Here is a 17,575-nt window from a genome sequence, read left to right on the forward strand (position 1 = left end):
GTTCACATGGAGCCAGCATTCGCATAAACCGGTGATGAGGGTCTTCCCCGACTTGTTTCAGAAGCAGGCCGCTGCTGGGTCTAGTGCCGGTTTAGGAAGCAAATGGCCGATCAAACTGGCCAACTCTCGTCAGGTCCTGTGCACAGCTCTTTCCTATGTAAGTTCGGGCGGCTTTACAGTCTCATCGGCAGAAATAACTCACGGCTGCTCAGGGAGCTCTAGACCAGTGATGGCGAACCTTCTGAGCTCGGCGTGTCAGCATTTTGAAAAACCCTAACTTAACTCTGGTGCTGTGTCGCATGTAGAAATTTTTTGATATTTGCAACCATAGTAAAACAAAGACTTATATTTTTGATACTTATTTTATATATTTAAATGCCATTTAACAAAGAAAAATCAACCAAAAAAATGAGTTCGCGTATCACCTCTGACACGCGTGTCATAGGTTCGCCATCACTGCTCTAGACACTGCAGGCACCAAAGCCATTCCTGACTGTCCCCACTGGACATATGCAAAGCGAGCGGGGGGTGGGGGTGGGGGCTGTCATTGGACCAACAGGCCCAGCCCTACAGAGGGAGAGTGGGAGTCATGCCCTCCTAACTCATGGTCAAGGTCTCTACTAAACCAGGCGGATGGCATGCTTGTACTAAAAATCTCCCACAGTGGTCACCCAGGATGCATTATAAGATACGCAGGGCAGGTATTGTGACTTCTGCCATTTACAAATGGGGAAACTGAGGCAGAGAGGTGGGAAGATGACATGACTGCAGTGACATTTCACGTCAGGAGAAGTTCTGAGGTGGGCCCTGGGGGTCGGCGACCTCAAGCCTCTGTGAATCCCACTGTGAGTAACTGAAGGGCCTGCCCTTCTGTTCTCAGTGCCAGAGGCTCTGGTGCATGAACAAATACCGTGAAAACACAGAAGAGCGACTGAGAATAGCAACAGGAGAGAATGGTGGTTCCAGTGATGAACGTGGCAGCAGAAAGGGATTGGAAAAATGTTATTGTGTGTTTCCTACACATTCTACCCTTTGTCTGCCACCCTGCCTTTTCCCTTGGAATTCTCTCTCCTGGCTTGTCTGCCTGAGTGGGCACATGTGTGTCGTAACTACAGGAGAACCAGTGACCACATATGATCAGAAGCTCTCATGGTGTGAATCTGCCAGGGTGGCACGGAGGGCTAGGAAGGAAAGCCTAGAAGCCTTCTGATGGGAGGCTGTACAGGAGCCAGAGGTTGTGCGGGTCGCCAGCATGACGCACTGCTTTGGGTGCTGCTGGTTATGCCATAGGTGGAGAGCGACAGGTGAGATGGAGGTGCTGGGCCTGCCGTTTAGGATAGCCCTCATTACCACTGTCTTGGTCAGTTTTTAGAGAACCACATCTCATCAGCGAGGGTTTCGTAACGACAGTTTCAGAATTGCTGGAGCATGCTTGTGATCTCCGTGCCTTCTCCCCCTCTATGTTTTTTAACCGCCTGCAGAATGCAGGGATGGCAAGCTCGAGGCCGATCCGCCGCCTCCTGGTTTTGCTCCAGGGCCCCTCCATTTGGGGATGTGGAGGTGGATGTGGGTGGAACACGTTTGTTCTCTGTGCCTGCCATTCTGACAGCTGACATCCTGACGCGCTATGTCTAAAAGTCAAAAGAACAAATGTGTTCCCGCACGTGGTGCTGACTTTAAGTCAACGAGGGAGACGGGTGAAAGTCAGAGCTGTGATACTTGGCGCCCAGCCTTTTCTTCCGCGTGCGGTTTGGGATGGCAGTGCTGCCCCAGAACCAGAGACTGGGAAGGAAAAGACGGTTCTAATTAGCCCCACGGAACTTGCGCTGATAACTGCATTAATGGAATGAAATCCTTTCAGTGTTGCAGAAGTACGGATTTCTTAGGAGAAACGTATTCTATGTACTTGCTTTCAGTGGGGCCTCGCTGGACTGTTCGGGAAACTGCTACCAGAAGAATGTTAGCATTCAGCAGCAGCCCTTATGAGTGGTTTAAAAAGGCAGGGGGTGGCCTTGTCACAGGAGACGGCAAACATGGAAAGAGAATAGTTATTTCCAGCTACTTTGTGTAACTGCCTGCAAAAATACCGGCTTCCCGGTGTTCGAGCCGCAGCTTTGCTTCCACTATGGTGACAGTCTTCTGGACGGAGTCACTTCCCTGTCACTAAATGGGCTCCCTGCGTCCAGGACTCCAGGAGTCTTGATGTAAAACCCCGATGCCCCCGGAAGGGCCCAGCTCCTCTGAGTGCCTATCTGCCCTGCTCTCCGTGGCAGTGTGGGCCGTTTTCCTTGGTTTACATCACAGTCAAGAGGCCCACACCCTCCACATTTCTTTTAGGCACAACCAGAAAGCCAGAAACTAAGATGAGAACAATAAGTATTCCTGTTCCTCTCCCACATTTACACCCCACCCCCCAGGACCTACTTCAATTTGCGATTGAAAAGGCATGTGTAACAACAGGGCAGGCTGCCCGGCTTCCCATCTGACAGTGATAACCTGAGCTAATATGTTGGCACCAGGACCTTCCGACTTGAGAAATAAAATGTGATCATCTGAGCTACGGTGAAAAGTTCAACTTGGATAACTGTACCACGCGGGATGTACCACGGGGTAACCCTGGCTGCGTGTGGAAGCTGCATCTGCCCTGACCGTGACACGGAGCTCCAATTAGCGCCTAAGGAACGAGACCTGCGCGACAGCACACTCACCTCGACTCAGCCCGTCGGGCCCCCGGAGGATCCGGCACTCTTCTATCTGGCCGAACGGAGAGAACATCACCCTGATATCATTCTCGTTACATTTCTTCGAAACCATTCCTATGAACAATTTTCTGTCTTCCACAGCTAGGAAGGAAAAATAATGCATGAGGCAAAGGCCACTGTCCTCTTTTTCCTTGTCATCAATGTTTCACGACCGTGTTGGACCGCGTGCCAGCCACGGGAGCCTGCGCTGGGGCCCAGGGCCGTCTCCGCGCCCCCACCCTGCCCTCCTCTCACCAATAAAGAGCTTCACAGGACACAGGACGCCAAGGAGTTCTTCCCCCCTTTTGGAAACTGATGGTCATGTGCTTACCAAACTGTGACAAGTTCCATGTAGCGGCTAAATATGACCATGCCACAGAGATATTTTTGGAGTCAATTTTTTTGAATGACAGGGAAAGAAAAAGGTCAGGAGAGGGAAAACTAAAGGAACAGATGTAGTGGAACAGTAAACAAAACTCCGAACAAAGCACTGGAGGGAAGACAACATCCCTTTTCGATTTCGTGTAGCTGGGTCCCCACAGATCCAGCGGAGGGTCGGCGATGAGACGCCTGCTTCTCTGGAAACCCAGCCAGTGACCTCTGCCCTGCGCCTGCCCCGCGGCCCTCACCAGGACAGCAGGCGTCTGTGTGCTTAAAGGAGAGGGAAAGGCGAGCCCAGTGAAGAGAATGGGGCTGCAGCTACTTGAGAATTACGTCAGGACGGCCCTATCCTGACCCCATGCTCGGGGTGAAGCCCTTACCGAAAAAAAAAAAAAAGAACAAGGAGGGAACAGTACTTTTCCTCCCACTTGGAGGCAGGGCTCTTGATGAACAGGAATGCACTTTGGATGTCATGACAACAACATGCACATTTTAACCTTGGAACCTGATGGGGGAAAAGATGAGGGAAGGTTTGCCTCAGACAACCTGGGAGATTTTCCTCAAAATCTCCACGCCTGTGCTCAGGACGGCTGGCCCACACTGAGCCTCAAAGGTGACCTTATAGCTCAGGACAGGGCCGGGCGTCCTTTCTCAGGAGAGAGCAAGAGGCTGTCACCGAACCCTCAGGGGGAAGGCTTGCTGCTCCCATGTTCCTGCCCATTCATCGTAGAATGAGAGGGAAGGGCAGTGGCTGCAGCAGCCCCTCAGAGCGGCCTGGCCTAGGGAAGGGCTCCCCAGACATCGCCACGCAGACACCTGTACGTGCTTCGTAATCTTTTACTTGTTTCTCTCATCCTTTTCCTGGAAAGTGTCTCTTTTTCACCCAACCCACAAGACTGTCCTCTAGACCAGGGGTGGGCAAACTTTTTGACTCGAGGGCCACCATGGGTTCTTAAACTGGACAGGAGGGCCAGAACAAATGCATGGATGGAGTGTTTGTGTGAACTAATATAAATTCAAAGTAAACATCATTACATAAAAGGGTACGGTCTTTTTTTTTTTTTTTTTTTTAGTTTTATTCATATCAAACGGGCCGGATCCGGCCCACGGGCCGTAGTTTGCCCACGGCTGCTCTAGACCTTCTAGGCCAGTTACTTTTGGCGCGTCGGCCGCACTCCGCGGCCTCTGCCTCTGGCTGGGGACAGCGGAGCTGCGGGGGCAGCAGTGATGTGGCTTGAGGCGCCGACTCCGAGGCTGTCCGGCGGAGCTCGCAGGAAGGGGAAGTTCTAGTGACGTCCCTGCAGTGGCTGGAGCACGTGGGGCTCCCGTGACTGAGGCGCTGGAGGTTAGTGTAATTCGCTGTTAGCTGATTTAAATGTGAAAAGCCATGTGTGACTACTCTCTCGGACAGCGCAGCTCCGCTCAGGTCACAGAACCCCAGGGTGGACGTGAGAGCCTGGAGAGGTGTGTTGTTTGGCTCTGAGAGAGATTCGAGGCCTGGCCGGGGGGAGGGAGTTGCTTGGGTCATTCAGCAAGGAGGTGGTCTAACCCGGACCATGACCCAGGACCTTAGGGCAGCCCAGAGGCAGCAGATGAGGCCTGAAGGGGAGAGCGAGGCTGGAATTGGGAACCTTGGGTCCCAAGTCCAGGTTAGCCATTCAGTTGCTGGAGAATGAGCCGACCTCTGCGGACATGTTTTGTCATCTATAAAACGAAGGCTTAAGCTCTATTCCTTTCCCTCTTCTCTTTCCTTTCTCTCCTCCTTAAATACTGGAGAGAGGTGGCCCAGCCACAAGCTTTGGCTGACTGAAGCATATGGGGTGGGGGCCTGCTGGAGCCCAGAGCCCCTCTGTGCAGCCTCTCCCACACTTGTGGTTGCTGCGAAGACCATGCAGAGGAGCTCCGGGCTCCAAGGAACACGGGTGAAACCACAATCCCACAGGACTTGTCCACTGTGAACCGTGCCCATGGTTTTTCAGAAAGGCCTGATGGAAGATGGACGTGAAGCTGGCTTTCCAGGTGCACGGCAGGGTCCAGCTAGGCTGGCAGTGGGAGGGGGACAACACGCTGACGGACGGGGCAGGGGCAGAACCCGGAGTAAGGAAGGCCTGCCTGTGGGGCCGAGGGAGCAAAGCAGCCTGGCTTCAGCACAACAGGCACCGTGACTTGCTTCTTCTGTAGAGAGGGGCTCAGCGCATAAGGAAGGTAACAGAGGGTCCAAGGCTGCCATGGGCCCTGGGGGTCACTGCTGATTCCTGGAGGGAGGCCAGTGAGGACCTGACTTCTTGTATGTAGATAAAACATTTTTTCAGTTTATCTTTTCTCCCTGCAGAGTAAGTGAACTACTCATGACCTCCTGGGAACTGGTAAAAGCACAGGAAGTCGAGGGCAGCACTGGCACAACAATGATCAGAGTGCTGGAAACATGGGGTACCTGAGAACGGAGCTTCCTTCCCATGGGGCACTGTGAGCTCCAGCACCAGGACAACCTCCACTGTGAGGACATGATGTCTTTCAGGCTGGAACGGGAGCGCAGGAACCCACTGATAGGGGCAGCGGGAAGGGAATCACCTCTAGGGTCTTTCTTACCCTCTGTCCTTCCTCTCATCTCTGGGGCTCTGCCTGGGAGAGGCTGCGGCTGCTATCGTAACAATAAATTCCTGTTCTATTTTTTCTAATCCTAAAAACTCTGGTTTTAGTTCTTTTAGACAAAAGCAAATAACACATTCCCAGTCGGTCCTTGGTTTCACTGGTAAACCTATGATTATGGTATTTAGCTAAAACAATTTGTAGATGTTGAGCTTCAGAGGGATATGATAATAAACAAACATGCAGCTCCTCAGTAAGCTAAAAATGATTTTTTTAAACTAAAATGAATATTAAAATAGTGAAAACTACTTAAGAAATTCTGACTTCCTAGTCACCATGAAGAAGGGTCGATTGAGACAGGCAGGGAGATGGGCAATAACTCTCACTTTTTTTTTCAATTACGCCTATTAGCTAAGAATAAAAAAATGAGAATCTATACCATCCATATCCTAGTCAAAATGTTAATCTGATGTGTGTGTGTGTGTGTGTGTGTGTGTGTGTGCATACAGGGAGCTGGATGTTTGCAATCTTTTGCTAGTCAAGGTTGCTCTGTGGTTTTAACAGCTGGGCCATGTTTGCTTTGATGGCAAAATGGGGATAACTACACATACCCACCCTCCCTCTTCCTTGAGTTTCCCTGACTTTCCAGTGAAAATTTATTCATACAAATTCTTCCTGGGACTCCCACGCTAAGGATCCCTCTAAACAGGTTTGTCAACATTTTAAATAAATATAATGATCTCCAATTCACTTAACTTTTCCATCAATGTTTGATGAACAGGCAGTAAGTATCTTACTTATTTTTTCAATATACAAGAATGCTGATTGTTTAAATAAACCAACCATGTTCACAGTATTCTGCTAAGTGCTTTAGGGAAATTAAAAAAAAAAAAAGAAAAAAGACAAGAAAGAAAAGAGAGGGTCTTTGTCCTCTTGGGAAAAAGCCTGTTTTCCTTTAGGATTACCAGCGGGGGAATGAGGGGAAAGACCCATGCCCACAGTGCTGCACAGACGGGTTACCGCCGTCAGTAACAACAATGGCAGGCCTGGAAGGGTCTCCAGACCACTTGGGACCACTTGGGACCACTTGGGACCACTCCAAGTTTTCCTTCCACAGTTTAAATAAGAAAGGGTTAATAGGATAAGTGGGAACTTTTTTAAGTCTCGGGAAGAGGAACTTAAATTTTAAAGCAATTCCTAATTGTAAGCCTGTGCTTACACCCTGGTATACAACCTGTCAAAGTCACACCTGGATTTGGGGTGGCCTGAATTAATTAACAACTTTTCAATGTGTTAGTACTAACATATGGCATTTAATTACTGCCTCCAAATTTGTGCATTTCTCCACTTTGAATTTCAGAATTATTTCTTCATCTTCTAGTAAATCAGAAACAGGCCGGATGAGAACGCCCTGTATAACTATGTGTATTGGAGCCTTATTGGTCTTTACTCTCCCGGGCAATATTTGGTTATCTTGACCCCTGAGAGCTCTGAACTGGGCACATGGACACCCTGGGGATTTTGGAGGCTTTGGGAAAAGAGACAGGGGTCTTGAATGGCATTTCTGGATTTGAGGCTTCAAGGACCCCTACAAGTTGTGAGGGAGGAGAGTGAAAGCAGGATGGATTTATGCTCTGGCCACAGAGTCAAGGGCAAGCCTCTCACCCAGGAGCATGATGCAAGAGTGTGCACCAGCTTCGGCCACCAGGGCCCCAAGCACAGAACCAGAGGCAGCTCTATGCTTTTCCTATCACTCATGGCTAGATCTAGCAACTGCATTTAATTTTCAATACTGCACTGCTGGTATCTTTTCCTGTATAGTGATGAAGGATTAAAAGGTGGAAAACAGGCCCTCCAATGATAACACGAAATTGAAGAGAGTAACTATGTTTGTGCTGGCATATGCTGGTCCCTGAAAGCCACACCTCCTCCAATGCCCTTCCCCCACCATCACTGGACTATGTGCAATGGAGAAATAACAAAAAAAGTTGGGTTCTATTGAAATTTGGGTACTGACTCAGTGTGTTCTCCTTAAAGGCTAAATCATTTTATTGCTAATGCACTGCGTGTGTGCGGGGAACACACCTTGCATAGAAGCATGAAGGCAGAAGCAAAACGAGTGAGTTGGCATCAATGTGCTAGAGGCTGCAGCTTAAATCAGAGCCAATGAAAAGGACAGACTAGAGGAAGCCAGGGAGATTTCGGGAGCCCGGTCAGTAAAATACGGATGTGCAGGGCAGATCAGAGAGCAGTCCAACATTTCTGAGCTCACCACAGAGGTTCCCTTGGTCAGAATCTCTGCATGGATGAAGGCTGAAAAGAGTGATTGCTTTTCTGGAATTCATGTGTCCATCACTAATTAATCTATGATGAGCAGCCTGTCTTGCTCAGAAAATACAAAGTTTTAGAAATCAGAACATCCTGCTAATGAAGGCAGTAACTGTCTAACTGTGATGAGCCCTTTGTGCTATCCATAAATGTCAGCAAACTCAATAAAAGTGCAATTAGAGTTCGTCAGACGTCTTTCACAACTACTGGAGCTATTTGGAGCATCTGAGCCAAAGCAATCTTGGTGCTCTCTGAGCTTTGGAAACTATGCTTACCTGTCAAAGCTGCCATGTGAAATCAGAAAAGGCTTGCAGCTCTTTTCACTTGCTTTGGGAAAGTATACATTCCCCCGACTCCTCCACCAGGTCCAAGGAGAACCTGGAACCCTGTTCACGTCTATGCAAGGTGGGCTCCACGGGAGCCTCCGAAAAGAAGAGCACTTGAAAAGCAGACTTTGGTTCACTTATACTTTGACTTTTTTTTTTTATTGGAAACTCAGGAAATGAAGGCCAATTTACAAAGCAAAGGGAGCACTGATCCAACAAGAAGGTTTTGGGGGGCTCCTTTGTGTGTACAGATCTATGCTTGATATGAACAGCCACGGCTGGAAGCACCAGCCTCAGCGAGCTGGACTCACATAGGTAACAGCACTGCAAGTATTTACCATGTGCCAGGTTTTATGCTCAGTCTTCGTAGATGGTGACTTATGTACCCCTCAGACACCCTTGTGAGGCAAGTGCTGCCAGGGGAATTCCAACTACTGATCACCGCAGCCCCGTTACAGCTGGACACAGGAGGCCAGGGGCGGTTGCAGAACATGACCAAGGATGCAGCTAACAAGTGCAGGGTCAGGGGTCAAGTCCAGGCTCCTCAAACTGGTTTTTAACTGCTACTCTAGGACGCTCTCTGAAAAATGGCCTTATTTTTAGGTATTCTCTCATCTTAGTAAAACAATGCCCAGTCCTGCTTGGTTTTTGAGATCATGGCAGCTTTATTCTGTTGCTGTGGCTAACATTACCCTCAGCGTGCAGAGTAGACAGTGGACAGCAAGGGCAATGGGCCATTCTGAGACCCCCTGCAGCTGTTCTATGGCAGTCTGGGGTTGTGCTCCAGGACATCCGAAAATGCAAACGAAGAAATCCCTTCGTGGCTCAATTATTTGGGTATTTCCGGTCAAATGTTTCCTACTCAGGTCTCTAATTGATCACATCTTTATAACTATGACCTGAGGTTCAGAAATAAGATGATCCCTTTCCATAGACTTTCATTCCCTGGTCCCTGTATGGACACAGTTTATAGAGTGATAGGGCCAGAGGCCAGGGAGCATCTCTTTGGGCCAGAACTCTCAGAGGACCTTCACTATCAGAATTCATCCCATGAATGCAAGATTCCTCTCTCCCCCAGGGAGCAGAACAGACTGTAAATGTGCACTCTGGAGCAGAGGGTTCTGGGAACTGGCATGGGTTCACAGCCTTCAGCATGGGTGGACATGCCCAGTGCAGAACCCTTTAGGGCCAGGGACAAGTCTGGATAGCAATAGTCAATATGTATAGAGGTGCTCCATCCTTTACAAAGCAATGTGACTAACACCTTGTCCAGGTCTGAAAAAAAAGGGCAACCTATGTGAGGCAGTTGCCATCACTTATTTTATGGATGAGGGCATTCAAGTTCAGTCTTTGAGTGACTAGCAGAGATCAGTAGACTGAATGTAAGTTCCATGAGGTCAGGGCAGGCTTCTGCAGACAGTTCTTTTTAAAATTCATTCTTGCAGCCCCAGCCAGTACTGTGCCTGGCACATAGTACATAATCAGAACGCACTAATAAAGGAATGAAGGGACTTGACCGAGATCCCACAACAAAGCAGTGGCGGGTTTGAGACCCTCCGACACTACGTGCGTGTTGGTGATGAAGTAAAGGAGGACATAGGGAGGTAACCCTCCGAGAAGGTGTGGCTGAGGAGAAGATCGTGGGCAAAGCACTGAGGCCTGCTCCTCGCCACACAAACCAGGTGCTAGCAGCCCACAATCCATGGGATTCTCCTCAAAACTTTCTAGCCTGTGAAGAAGCCAGAAAATGGGATGCACTGCACTTAGCAAATAATACCTTGTAGAGAGACTTAGAGCCCAATCATAATTTACATTTGCAGATATGCAGATCTCTGAGTGCATGGCTTCTGCCCTGATTACTAATGAATGAGGTGCAGAACTGCCCGCGGAAGGGAGCGTGCTGATCGTGTCAGTCTTGTGGGACGGGCAAGCTCTGAGGTCGAAGAAGGTAGAAGAGTCCTTTAACATACATTTCAGTAAATTCAAAGAACAAAACAGGGACAAAAGGCTGGTGTCGGTGGAAGCAAAAGCCGGAGAGAGAGAAACGTGGCTATCAACCCTCTCGTGTCTCGGACAGTCAAGTCTCAATGATTCCGTGGACCTCAACAAATGCATATTTTTGCACCATGTGCATGTTTATTTAATCAGCAGACTGAATTCTGAATGAATTTGGATGCAAATGCATTGGAACACTTTAGAGAATAGTGCAGTAAGTCAGCCTCCAGGCCACAGAAGAATAAATGGAAGAGAGAAAAGAGGTAGCCTGGTTCTTCGTGAGCCTCCCTTTCCCGCTCACCTTCTCTGCACAGTGTAAGGTCATTCCTCCCCATCAGGTGTCCTGTGTTGCTCTGTAGGAGCAGATAAACAAGAGCCAGAGGCCACAGGGTCACCACCCAGAGCAAGCCCACACAGAGGGACACGAAAAACCATTTCTGGTAACATCTTCAGGGACCTTTACACATCAGAGGTAAATGAGGCAAGAGAGTGAAGCTCAAGTTTCCCCAGAGGAGCCAACTACAGGGCCAGTTTCCGGAGCAGTTGTCTCCACCTTGCTGAATCTGGCCCCTCCCTCCCCCAGCGGAGGCCCTACTTACAGACATAGACATTAGATGAGACAGTTGGTCACCACCTACCGTTTGACTTCTCACTATCCGCAGGTTTCATCTGAATGGGATGATGCATCTAAAATACAAAAGTGAGAAGGTAAAGGCAGATTGAACAACTGTATAACAACAGTCTCAGAAAGCCCACACTATTAAACTTGAACACTGTCATTGTGATAGGACACAAGCATAATAACAAGACCTCTCCCAGGTAAAAGTAGCCGAATCCAAATGCCAGCCTGTGTCTTGTGTTCAGGAATGGAACCTGTTCAAGTCATGTGGACATAGTCTAGAAAAGCATGGGCTCTGCAGTCAGACTTGAGTTCGAAACCTGGTTCTGCCACTCAACATGGTTTTCTTCTGTATCTCAGCAGTGATTCTGGTCCTGCCATTTATGATAGCTATGTGATCTTGGACAAGTATCTTTATTTCTCTGAGACGTAGTTTCCCCATCTGTGAAATGGAGATACCACTGGCACAGTAGGGCTGTGAGAATTAAGTGAGAAATGCAAGTAATGTGTTTAATTGACAGGGCATAGGATGTGCTGGGGGGAAAAGCACGCTATTATTATTTTGTGTTATTTCAAATTTAAATGCAGATCGTGTTTCTTCTGGCCACTCTGTCTGCTGCGTGGATTAATCTGAGGTCTCAGAGTCAACAGAATTGAAGGCCTAGCAGTTGACTGATTTAGGTGCCATCATATAATTTTTTATTAAACACCAACTGTGGGATCAAATGGAAGGAAGGAGGGAGGAAGAGAGGGTGAGAAGGAGGGAGGCACGGGCCTTGGGGCCATGTCTGCTCAGTACATATGTGGGAGCAGAAAGAACCCGAGATGAACTGGGTGCCCTCCGGCCCTTTACCCAATGCCCATCACACCACTGTGCATGATCCGCAGAGTTTACGCCAAGCGCGGAATGCCGTCACCATTTCCAATTAAAATAGATTCCTCAGACTACTTTCAAAGGTCCTCTTGCTTCATATTTCATCCTACCCCAAGGACCATGGGAGCCACAGGGTAGATGGAATCACTGGCGTTGCAAATGCTTTTATTATAATGGGTCCCATTCTCTCTGAACCTTTAATTTCCCCAGTGGACTTCCATCACTTGCAAGCCACAGCTCGGGTTTTATCTAATTTAAATGAAAGGGGAATGGTACTTGGCTCTGGCACTTAAATGATGGGAAATTATTATCAGGCAGTCAGGACCATGTGCAGCTAATGCCTGCCAGGGTCTTCCAAACACAAGAGGCAGAGGAGAGAGGGAGAACCGCCAGGGGATGAGAGGCTAAGTAATTCAGAGCTGCTTTGTTTATGCTAAAAGGCAAGATGCTCTTATGCACAGAACACAGGCCTTGAGATGTGGGTCTATGCATATTCCCACTCCATTCATTAATCTATTCAATTTGTAGAAGAGTCTGGAATGAGAATGAAATGTTCAAAGGTAAACAGATCAGAATTTTCCAAAAGGACTAGAATATACACCTAAAAAGCAGGCAGAAGTAAACTATGGAAATTCCTGCTGAAGGCTAAGGAATGTGGCCTCCATCCTACAGGTACGAATGGAGAGACTGGCCCAACCTCAGTGCTGGGGGGAGATGGGCTGAGTCTTTGAGTACGCTATTCTTCCCATAGGCCTTATTCACTCGTTCAGCAAGTGTGTGTGAGGAACCCACTGTGTCCCTGGATCGAGGCTAAGAAGTGAGGAATGAAGGCCAAGGGGAGAAGTTTAGATGCTCCGGGTGCTCCCTGTGTGGCTGGGGAGACTGACACATAAGCAGCCCTGAGCAACACGGGAAGAACTATGGCAGACTTAGGAGCGAGGTGTGCGGGAGCCCAAGGGAGCAGGTGCTGGTGGGGAGGGAGGGCTCCTCAGCAAAGTGGTGTCCAATCTGTGTCCTAAAGGCCAAATTGGACTTGTCAGCACAGGAGGGACAATAGAAAAGCCCATGTACAGACATAGTGATAAGAGAGAGCAATTGCTCATAGCAAGTCCCCCAAAATGAGTGGGGAGGGGCACAGAAGTGGCTGCACAGGGAGTGGGCATCCAGCTCTCAGAGGACCTTGTGTACTAAGAAACTGAAATGTTGTCTAAAAGTCAATGTCAGGCATAGAAGACTTAAGCAGCCAAGGCAACAAGATCAAATTTGAATTCTAGAAAAGGCCTTTTTGGCTACAGTGGAGGACAGATTATAGAAGGGAGACACAGCAGGCAGGGAGAACAAAGAGGCTACTGCAAACATCTGTATGAAACTGATGAAGGTCCAACCTTCAGGGGAAACTGGATGGATGGAGGGAAGAGGGGGAGAGAGAACCCCAGGCCTGGACAACCAGATAGACTGTGGGATTATCATCCAAATAAAGAAAACACAAGGAATTGTTTGGGGGGGAGACTGATGAGCATAGGGCTGCACGGGGCACACTGGATGTGACTGGGATGAGAGAGAAGTTGGGGATGTATGTTTCAAGCTGTGCAACTGCTCTGGGAGGTGGCAGCGGAGGCCACAGGCATGGGTGACGCTGCCCACAGAGGGAATGTGAAGTGAAGAGAGCCAAGAGCCAGGTGTGAAATCATGGGGTCTGAGAGCAACAGACCATGGGGCAGTGGGAGAAGTAGGAGCAGGAACAACTCACAGGAGCCAGTGGGAAGAGTTTTAAGAACAAGGTGGCGCTGCTAAATGCTATGATGAAAATGCCCAAGTGTCCTTTTGGATTTGACAATAAAAGGAAATTAATGTAGGGAAGTAATCAAAAGATGTTTCTGTGGGGGTGGGGTGGGGAGGGTGGGCAGAATGTGAGCTTGCAGAGAGTTGGGGGGTAGTAGAAAAGGTAAGAGTGGATATGATAAATATAGACTTCTATTTCAGGAACAGTAGCTACAAAGGGGGAGATACAGGAAGCCTGATGGAGGATGGGGTGGAGTCTTTTCCTTTCCAGGTAGCAAAGACTTGTGCAGGTTAATGTGCTGACTCAGGTGAGACCCACAGGTTAAAGAGAGGAAAGAGGAGAGAAGTATGCCTACATTTTGTATGGGGCACAAAATGAAGTGACTACGACTCCTGCCCTCAGGGAACTGACAATCCATCGTGGTAGTTGATATTCACATAAAGAAGAAAAATGGGGGCCAATGTCAGAGTGCCGAAAGCACTCAATCTGTGAAGTGCACGGAGGGCTGGAGGAGGAAATCCGGGAGCTGTAGTTCTGAGGACAGAATCATTCTACTCTCAAGCTGTAAAGGGCCCTGGCAATCATTTAGTCTAATGCTCTCAATTTATAGGTCTGAGGGGACTGAGCAACTTCACTAAGGACACACAGCTGGTTAAGACTGGGATGGGATCAGAAATCAAGCTCCCTGCTCTTACCCAATGCTGATCCCCCCATCACACTGCTTCTCCACAGAACGCCCCACAGGGGAGTTGGACACATGAGCCCACGATGAAGAACTGCAGGCCACACTCACTGAAGGCGCCAGACACTCGTTTGAAGGCGCCTGCAAAATCCCCTAATGAAAATAATCTTCCCCCCACTAAACTCCCCAAACTCTTTATCTCTGCAGCTTTACGACCAGTATTATACTGAGACTTGACTCTTGGTTTCCTTGCGGCTGCTGAGAGAATTAGCTCAGTCTGTGACCTGAGACTACCCAGAAGGCTCAGGAACACAGTAGTGGTGGTATAGTCACGCGCACACACAAAGTTTTGGTCAACAGATCACATAAACTAGAGTCGTCCTGTAAGATTGTAATGGAGCTGAACAACTCATTGCTTAGTGACCTCGTAGCCATCAGACCATCTTAGTGTAATGCATTCCTCACATGTTTGTGGTGATGCTGATGTAAACAAACCTACTGCGCTGCCGGTCTGATAAAAGTATAGCGCATACAACTATGTGCAGCATACTACTTGATCATGACAATAAATGACTAATGTTACTGGTTATTGTACTATACTTTTTACTATCATGTTAGAGCAAGCATGTCAAACTCAAAGGCTAACATGGGCCAAATAAACGAGGCATGTGGCGCACGGGCTGTGAGTTTGACATGCTTGTGTTAGAGTGTTCTCTTTCTACTTATTAAAAATGTTTGCTGTAACACTGTATGCCCTGCTATGCTGGCAGCAGCCTCATACATATCCTGTGTACTGTGTCTCTTGATTGCATCATTCGGTCTTGTGCTTGATTGAATCTCATGCTGTCTTGCACTGTAACACGTTGTATAGGCTGGTAGCCTAGAAGCGATAGGCTATACCATATAGTAGTCTGGGGGTGTGGTAGGCTATATCATCCAGATTTGTCTATGATGTTTACACAACCATGAAACTGCCTAATGGTGCATTTCTCAGATCGTATCCCTGTTGTTAAGGGACAATGATGATGACAAAGCAGCTACTGCCACTGAGGACTTGAACTTTGTTTTGGTCTTTCCTAGGCCAAGAGGGGGTGAAAGTCAACTTCACAGAGATTGCAACTGTCAGACCCTGGTGAATTCTGAGTGGGTAGTCACCATACTTCAGGTATGTTCTTAGATAATATATGTAAAACACCATGACCTTCTTGGAGAGAGGTGTTCAATCAGTTCTGTATTAAGAATGGCTCATTATCATGAACAGTTCATGTGAGTTATAAATTTCTGATCAGATACAGGATGTAAATGTCAAGGAAGACAAAAAATGGTTTGGAGGAGTCCTTCTCATAATGTTTCACTTCCTCGAAATCCCATGACTCCTAAAACTGTTGGGAGATTTACTGAATGGAGTACAGAAGTTATTGTAAAGGATCAGGCATTCTAGTTTCAAGTTTCTAGTTATAACAGAGGGACCTTTCCCTAAACAGGAAATGGTTTCAAAGATTTGATCCGGTGTGACACCAGGACTACTCATCCATTCCCTTATTTCTGTTTTTACCAGACACTCTTAGCTGCTGGGAATACAGCGGAAGAGAGTTTTCCTAACTGAGCCTGTCATGTAGTGGTAGAGAGAGATATGACAGCCATCACCCCAGGTGATGAGTGTTGTGCTAAGACCTACAGCGTGGGAACCCAGTGGAGAGATGCCCAACACAGATGAAGGAAGGGCAAGCTGGAGAAGGTGTCTCAGCTGAAGCAGTGTTTGAGTTCAATCTTGAAGGAACCCTAATGCTAACCACTACATTAGTGAAGGGCACTTCAGGAAAAGAACAGCATATTTGAAGGTACAGTGTAAGAGAAATAGGTAGAATTGTCACTAAAGAACTAGAGGCCCTTCGCGCACTGGTGGGGGCCCTCGGCGTGGCCTGTGGGGATCGGGCAGAAACTGGCAGTCCAATGCCGCCTGCTGCTCTTCCTGCTGCTCCCGCTTATCCTGCTTATCAGGTCCCGCTGCACCTGCCGTGGGCTCATGCCCAGGCAGTCCGATCGGGAGAGGCTTGCGCCGCCATCGCAATGTCGCTTGCCAGGTGTCCGTCGGTCAACTGAGTGGCGCTCCCCACTGTGGGAACGCACTGACCACCAGGGGGCAGCTCCTGTGTTGAGTGTCTGCCCCCTGGTGGTCAGTGTGCATCATAGCAAGTGGTTGTCAGGTCATTTGGTCACTGAGGCATATATATATATATATATATATATATATATATATATATATATATATATATAAATACATATATGGTGATAGGACATCTTAACCAATAGAAGAAGCAATAAAATCTCTAAAGATCATGCACCAAATTCAAAATACTCAAAGCACAACAAGACTAAGAGTGAGCCATGTATTCATGGGTAGAAATATTTCAAGTGTACAAAGACAACAATGCAAGTTTACTCAACCTGAATTAAGACTGCCACAGGAGCCATGGTTGGCAGCCAGTGGCCACATCCTCATTGCATTCCTCAACAACTAAAGACAAAAGCCTTGGTGTCAGAACTGCTGCTTCTCAGCACTGCTGCTGCAGCTACTAGGGACGCTGGCCTGATCTGCGGCCAGGGCTGATGGAGCGGAGGCTGGCGCTCCATTCTGTGCTCTGCACTTAGGGGCCCAGTTGACAGCAGCAGACCAGAGGATGGGCCAGAGAACTTGACAGTCACTCTTCCAATCTCCTAACGTCTCACCTGCTGTGAGGGAATTCAGAGTCAGGAGGGAGCCCAGTTCTCTGGGGGGTGGGGGTCCCTCCTTCTGCCTAGAGCAAGTGAACACATGATCTTCAAGAACTTTTGCAAGGAGTCTCCTAAGAGACACGCGTGAGTTAAACTGAGGCTGTGTCTCCACGGCCATGCAGAGTTGGCTGTGGCTGGGAAACTCCTGCACCGATGGAGCACAGTGAGACACAGGAGGGCGCGGGCTGTCGTAACCCACGCTCCCTGTGGGCAGAGTGCTTGTTCCAGGGAGATCCCAAGATTAACTGTTTTGGAAATAGGTCCTGGTTTATGGCAATGAATTTGACTTAGCATATTTCATCAAGTTTACATTTGTATAAAGAAAGCCTTCAAAATCCATTCCCTTGAATATTTCTTTGACTGCATAGGAATTTCCTTTTCATTTTATCGCAGAACAACATTTTGTCTCAAGTTACACATTAAGGTACTGGTCAGCATCTTGTTCCCTATTTAACCCCGTCTGATTAAGAACCAGTGAAGTC

General features: G+C 48.2%; 1 protein-coding gene across 11 annotated transcripts in view; it reads right to left on the reverse strand.

The window, feature by feature from the left end:
- CELF2 (CUGBP Elav-like family member 2) overlaps positions 1-17,575 on the reverse strand; it is a 559,234-nt gene that overhangs the window by 70,855 nt on the left and 470,804 nt on the right. For all 11 annotated transcript variants that reach the window (XM_036341344.1, XM_036341358.1, XM_036341273.1 and 8 more), the window contains 2 exons: positions 10,999-11,047; positions 2,709-2,843 (listed from right to left, as the gene is read on the reverse strand). In XM_036341344.1, coding sequence (XP_036197237.1) covers positions 2,709-2,843; positions 10,999-11,047 — 184 coding nt within the window. The remainder of the gene's footprint in view (positions 1-2,708; positions 2,844-10,998; positions 11,048-17,575) is intronic.

Source organism: Myotis myotis, unplaced genomic scaffold (genome assembly GCF_014108235.1).
Source record: "Myotis myotis isolate mMyoMyo1 unplaced genomic scaffold, mMyoMyo1.p scaffold_m19_p_1, whole genome shotgun sequence".
Taxonomy (NCBI): Eukaryota; Metazoa; Chordata; class Mammalia; order Chiroptera; family Vespertilionidae; genus Myotis; species Myotis myotis.